Here is a 6,922-nt window from a genome sequence, read left to right on the forward strand (position 1 = left end):
AAGTAGGACTTCAAAGTATACATTGCGACCGTTTACCCAGGGAGGAGGCTGATGAAAAGGTTAATAATTTTATACACGTAATATAAATCAAAATTCTGATCTGACTATGGACTACAACAAAGGTTGCTCTATTATATTTCAAGAATATAAATTACATTATCGCATCCAACACTGAGATTAACGACGTCAAAATATTACAATTTCGCGGATTGTTACCGATTTTTGTGAAATGGCTCTTAAGAAACCATTTAAAGCCCGTGGTATAAAAAATATAAGATCGGAATAATGTGAAACAGCCGGTAGAGACCTGCCCCGGGAGTGACATTTTACCGAATAACATCTCTTGCAAGAAAGAGATAAATGTACTTTAAAATATGACGTTAACAGTTAAGGAGTAATCTCCAGACGGATGTCGTATGTAATATACACACTTTTTGTTCTATGTGAGTTATTATTCTGTCAAATTAGAATGTCGACGACTTTTTACAATACGGCATATTTACCATATTTTTCTTAAATACTTCTTGAGTTACAGATATTTCGACACTATTGTAGACGCCATAATGACACCCATAAAATAAAAAGATATATGTTAAATATGGGCGTAAAACCCATGGTAAATGAAAGCGAGAGGTATTAAATAAAACCACATAATATACAACATACCATTTTTAAATTATACATAATAAATATACAAATACGTCAAATAAGAGTACTCTATGAAAAAAATGTCATAAAACCTCATAAAACGTGGACAAATGGAGACCAAATTCTCACAGATCTCATACTCGGTATAAGAGATTTATTTCCATAGGGTAATTTAAGTTCAGTTGAAACCTGTCTTTGGCTAAACTACTGCTTGTACTTGACTGATTTATTTTGTGTAAATAATAATAAAAGTTTAGAAAATTATAATGTCTGTACAGAGTATATACAAATGTATATACATACTCGTACATTCAATTTGTTATATTTAATATATATTTTTATATTATACAACTTTTGTCTACACAGCATTTCACATGCCTCGTGTATTCTGTTTATCATGGATAAATTAGTGTAAAAACAGCACCCGTCGAGTAGTCATTTCGCACCTAACTCCTATTTTATTGTACGTGTACTAACAGTTCTGTACAATAACTTTTTTGGTCCTTCGAGCCGGATATGAACCAGCGAGCTATGGATTACTAAACTAACTTTCCATTTTTATTGATATATCAATAATCCATCATTGGTTAAATAAACGTACTATTTAAAAATAATCTAATAGTAAATATGGCTTTTGTAAATGCATACAATTATTTTACCTCATAAAAAAATGGTCAAATGCAGAAAAAACTCTCATACTTGGATGCAAAAGAACAGAAGATGTCCATCACATTTTGACGAAACGTGTCCGGATTGAAGCCGAGAGAGAGGTGTTTCATACTGAACACAATGTACTACGTAAGAACATAGGAGTTCATAATACTATCTTTGCTTTTCCTCTTAGCGAAAAAGCAAAACAATAGTATAAAATTATAGAAATATATTATTTTAAGCGTCGTGTGTAAGAGAATGAGGATGTTCTACCTGTGAATAAACTCTATATATATATATATATATAAAAAAAAAAAAAACTCATAGCCTCTCATAACTCGGTATGAGAGCTTAGTTTGCTTTTGTTCATGTTGTTATGAGATACTGTTTTCATATTCAATTTTATAATTATCTTTCGTACCTTGAAATATTTTAGTGATGTATTATAGTTGTGAAAAGCTAGGAGTCCAAGTGGCTTGCAAGTCACATTTATTACTTCTATATCAATAATTTTAGTCGTATTGTGATGTAATATGTTTAAAAAAATAATTATTAAAATTGGTTCAATAAATTTAGATTAACTTTAGTTTCTAAATAATAACCAATATTTTTTATAGTAAAGAATATAAATGACATTCAAAGTGCCAAGTTTAAATAAAGTTAACAATTTTAATTTATTTATATTCTACAAGTTATACAACAAAACAGTAAAAGCATATTTATTGTTACATAATATCTTAATAGTTTACAAGTTTGTTATTTCGTTCAGATGTCACTTCATTCGTTGCTAACTGGCGGCGGTTTGCCGCTCGCTAAAACTTTTTTCATTGACTTCATCATACCGGGAATCAAACCTATGTGCTTGTCCACACATTTCACCGCACATTTCTCGAAGTCTATCGTGCACTTGTCGATCTGTGGACGAAAGTTATTGTTGTTTGTATATAATTGTTTGCTCGCAAATGAAAATAAAGCCGACTACAATTACATCGACAAGTAATTTAAATTAGACCACAAAACAAGCATCAGCTATCGATTGAAATAAGAATCATTAAAATCGGTACAGCCAGTAAAAAGTTATGCGGTATAATGCAACGTAGATCGACGAAAAAGTAGTCAAGTAAATACAAAATATTAGATATAACTCGAAAAGTACTTGTCAGATCTCAATTAAATTCAGTCAGACCACAATTTAAGCAACATCTTTTGATTAAAAAAAGAATCATCGAAATCAGTCAACCCATTAAAAAGTTCTGAAGTAACAACATACATATAAAAAAAAGTGCGTGCATACAAAGTCACGTGTCAGAAGTGAAATTTCTTTGGCAAACTAATTTTTAAATCTCGTTTATATTTATACAAATCGAAAGCTTTAGATTTCCGTTCCAGCGCCATCTATATATTTTTCAATGCAATACTATTAATATTGATGTAGCAACCTTTGTTGTTTCTATAGTACACGCTAGGCAGCTCTACCACTCTACATTTTTGTCGAAAAACATTAAGTGTTCTGCGACAAAAGCATTGCTGTTTCATCAAAATGTCGCACGTTTAATCCATAAAAAATTTTACGCTCATGCGCTTAAAAAAGTTTCACTTTAAAAAACAAAAAAATACAGTCGAATTGAGAACCTCCTCCTTTTTTTGAAGTCAGTTAAATATACGATTGTTTGCTCCTAAACAATAAAAAAACTGAAAGTAAAACACCATAACCATTATCCATCGACATGACTTTTGGTTAATTGATTGATTTAACATGTATCATCCCACTGTTCTTCTATGCTGACTTTTCCATGTTGATGAATTTTAATATTTAAGATTTAATGACGTGTCTAATTTATACTTACAGTTCTAAACATTTTTGAATATCATATCAAAAATTGACCGCTCCAGCGGGGTTCGAACCCGCGCCTCCGACATACCGTGTCGGCGCTCTAGCCAATTAAGCTATGGAACGATGCACCCGCTCGAGCGAAATTTTCGATATGATAATTTTTAATTTCGGTTTAAGCGAACCGTGGCGCCGTCTATAGTGAGCTCTTTACAGAAACCCGTAACTATTCAAAGTTTCATATTACAATGAAAATGGGTAACACAAAAAAAATAAAATCTTAGATATTAAAAATAGCACGGTGTCGTCTCCTGTCAAAGATTTTCATTGTAATATGAAACTTTGAATAGTTACGGGTTTCTGTAAAGAGCTCACTATAGACGGCGCCACGGTTCGCTTAAACCGAAATTAAAAAATTATCATATCGAAAATTTCGCTCGAGCGGGTGCATCGTTCCATAGCTTAATTGGCTAGAGCGCCGACACGGTATGTCGGAGGCGCGGGTTCGAACCCCGCTGGAGCGGTCAATTTTTGATATGATATTCAAAAATGTTTAGAATTCCTAATGTGGGTAACACAAAAAAATAAAATCTTAGATATTAAAAATAGCACGGTGTCGTCTCCTGTCAAAGATTTTCATTGTAATATGAAACTTTGAATAGTTACGGGTTTCTGTAAAGAGCTCACTATAGACGGCGCCACGGTTCGCTTAAACCGAAATTAAAAATTATCATATCGAAAATTTCGCTCGAGCGGGTGCATCGTTCCATAGCTTAATTGGCTAGAGCGCCGACACGGTATGTCGGAGGCGCGGGTTCGAACCCCGCTGGAGCGGTCAATTTTTGATATGATATTCAAAAATGTTTAGAATTCCTAATGTGGGTAACACAAAAAAATAAAATCTTAGATATACTTACAGTTTCTTGACTCGGGTCTGGACCCAACCTATCCCGAGCTGCATCGTTGCAGTCCATCACACAACGCTGCAGTCTGTTTTGTAGGTGGTTGATTTCTTTCTGCAAACAACATTTGATTCAAGTATATGTTATAATAATAATAAATACTCTTTATTGTACACCACAAAGAAACTTTACAAAAAAAGTGATACATGCAAAGAAAGATGTACAAAGGCGGTCTTATCCCTAAGAGCGATTTCTTCCACACAACCTTTGGATATAGGACATAGCGTAGAAAAAGAGAAGCGGTAGGGAAGTGTACAAACAGTTGATAAAGAATTGGCATATAGTTAACAAGCAATATGATATTAAAAGAAGTAAATATACATACATATACACATACATATATACACAATATACATACACATACGTATATGCAAATAAATATATACATATATACTACATAAATAAAATACTACATAATATATATATTTATGGAGCTGATAATGATATTTATGAGGTATTTAGTGACAAAAAAATGTGCCTTTAGATATTTTTTAAAACAAGCAAGCTATGTTCTTATATTATATAATTGTGTTTGCTCGCAAACGAAAAAAAAACCGACTTCAATTACATCGGAGAGTAATACAACGTAGATCGACGAAAAAATAGTCAAGTAACTACGCGTTATCAAAGATTACTCAAAAAGTAGTTATCAGATCTCGATAAAATTTAAATGTAACCATATGATAAACACCAGCTTTTGATTAAATTAAAAATTATCAAAATCGGTACACCCAGTAAAAAGTTATTGCGAATTTTCGAGAGTTTCCCTCAATTTCTCTGGGATTCCATCATCAGATCCTGGTTTCCTTATCATGGTACCAAACTAAGGATATCCCCTTTCCAACAAAAAAAGAATTATTAAAATCGGTACATCCAGTAAAAAGTTATGCGGTATAATACAACGTAGGTCGACGAAAAAAGCGTCAAGTAAAAACGCATTATTAGATATAACTCGAAAAGTAGTTGTTAGATCTCAAATAAATTTAAATGGGACCAATTGGCACAGACCACCTTTCGATTAAAACAAAATTTGTCGAAATCGGTCCACACGGTCAAAAGTTCTGATGTAACATACATAAAAAAAAAAAAAAAAAATACAGTCGAATTGAGTACCTCCTCCTTTTTTGGAAGTCGGTTAAAAATACGAAATCAGATTGAAAGGAAGACAAGATAAGACAGAGTCAGTAAATAAACTATGAGTGATTAATAGTCGGTTGACACACAGTACTCGTCTGTTTTGTTTAGAGATATCATTTTACATATATGTACAGTACATGTACAGTACATACAGTAGCATAAAGTTCGAAAATGTATATAAGTATGTATATTACAAGATTTGTTCAATGTGGATGTGCCAAGCAAACAAAACGGGTAATTGAACTGTTATGCAAAATCACTACTAAGAAATATAATAAATATCTAATAACATACATACTCGGTCATCTGTTTTTTAAAACTTTCATTACTAAGAGATAATTAAGAGTGTCTGTGTCTGTTTGTTTGTGATAAAACATAAATAAAATGCTTGGTTGAGTGGCTTTAAGTTGTTCTAGGGCCTAGAATCTAGGCAAATACTTTTTGAAAATGATTGATATTTTAATTTATAGTTTCAAAGTATTATTAACTTAACTGTGTTAACAATAATTACCTGAACATAATTATTGGCATTGTTGAGAGATGTCGCACAGTTCTCTATACATCCGTGGACTCTCTCTAAAGACGTCTGTGGGTCGTCGCAACACTTGGCTGCACATCTGTGCATGTCACCCTAGAAGATATATTTATTAAAGTTAAACATAGTATCAAGATAGTTACAGATTGTGTATATGGGCCAACTTATGGCTATTTAGCCTTTACTCCAGACAACCCTAGTAAGAGGGAAGCATAAAACTAATGTAGAGAGCTGGTAGGTAGTGCAGTTACATAATGAACTTAACTGTTGACATTACTTCTAGATTAACTTGCAAATTTTTATTTTATAACCTATGTACTATAATCAAATTTATTTAGATATTTTCTTCTGTTATAATGTTTGGTTAAATTTGCATTCTTCTACTTGTGCGTGTCTAGAATATGGCTCCATCTACTTTTTGCGGATGATTTTTCCAAACTTACTTTTTAAAAATAAATCATTGAATCATTGAATTTTGAATCATTGTAATAAACAAATTAAAATAATAAACAAAACTTGTTTTCGTAACATTTATTTATTCCTCTCTTTTAATTCGCCGAAAACTTAAATATTTATTATAAAAAAATTGTCTTCAAGTTTACTATTAACATAGATCCGATCCGAAGGTAAAAATTGCTTAAAATTAAAGATAGGAGTTTTAATATAGTTCTCATACATAATTTAATTTCTTTTTTTAAGTTAAAAGTTGCATAAGCTACACATGATAAGGCATAACCTAACTCACTTGCATTTTTCTCAAATAACTTCTGTCTAACTCATTCACAAGATTCGTCATCTCCTGTTCGAGTCTATATTTCTGTGCTTCAACCATTTTTGATGATTATAATATTTTTTGTATTCAATAATAATTAATTCGCTTTAAGTTCAACTAAACAATCTTGTCAGAAACTTTGACATTTGACAACTATAATCAGTAGGTAATTTGGGCGCATTCCACCTAAGACCCACAACGCCATCGACCACAACCGCTAAAATTGCCGCTCCACTACACACGAACGTATATTTGGGCGCTGTCAATTGTTAGGTATCAGCTGTGTGTTCGGAATATGGCGGCATAGTGACAACATGGAGCTGTGGGGGTTTTGAGTAAATATTTCTAATGGATTTCTAATGGAGTAAAACATATTTCAACATTAA

General features: G+C 32.2%; 1 protein-coding gene across 1 annotated transcript; it reads right to left on the bottom strand.

Annotated features, from left to right (window-relative positions):
- Window positions 1-2,003: 2,003 nt before the first annotated feature.
- Window positions 2,004-6,705, bottom strand: LOC123667957 (protein FAM136A-like). The gene is made up of 4 exons (XM_045601785.1): window positions 6,510-6,705; window positions 5,741-5,860; window positions 4,048-4,146; window positions 2,004-2,214 (listed from the first exon to the last, which is right to left on the bottom strand). Exons 1-4 carry the CDS (start codon window positions 6,594-6,596, stop codon window positions 2,077-2,079), a joined length of 444 nt encoding a protein of 147 aa, XP_045457741.1. The 5' UTR covers window positions 6,597-6,705; the 3' UTR covers window positions 2,004-2,076.
- Between the last annotated feature and the right edge of the window lie 217 nt (window positions 6,706-6,922).

This window comes from Melitaea cinxia, chromosome 29 (assembly GCF_905220565.1).
Source record: "Melitaea cinxia chromosome 29, ilMelCinx1.1, whole genome shotgun sequence".
NCBI lineage: Eukaryota > Metazoa > Arthropoda > Insecta > Lepidoptera > Nymphalidae > Melitaea > Melitaea cinxia.

What these genes read in the sequence shown, in the direction of transcription:
- LOC123667957 (XM_045601785.1), bottom strand. Translation starts at nt 6,596, where the DNA reads ATGGTTGAAGCACAGAAATATAGACTCGAACAGGAGATGACGAATCTT. An exon ending in GTTATTTGAGAAAAATGCAA is followed by an intron (nt 5,861 to 6,509) that starts GTGAGTTAGGTT and finishes TATATCTTCTAG; the next exon opens with GGTGACATGCACAGATGTGC. An exon ending in ATGCCAATAATTATGTTCAG is followed by an intron (nt 4,147 to 5,740) that starts GTAATTATTGTT and finishes TGTTGTTTGCAG; the next exon opens with AAAGAAATCAACCACCTACA.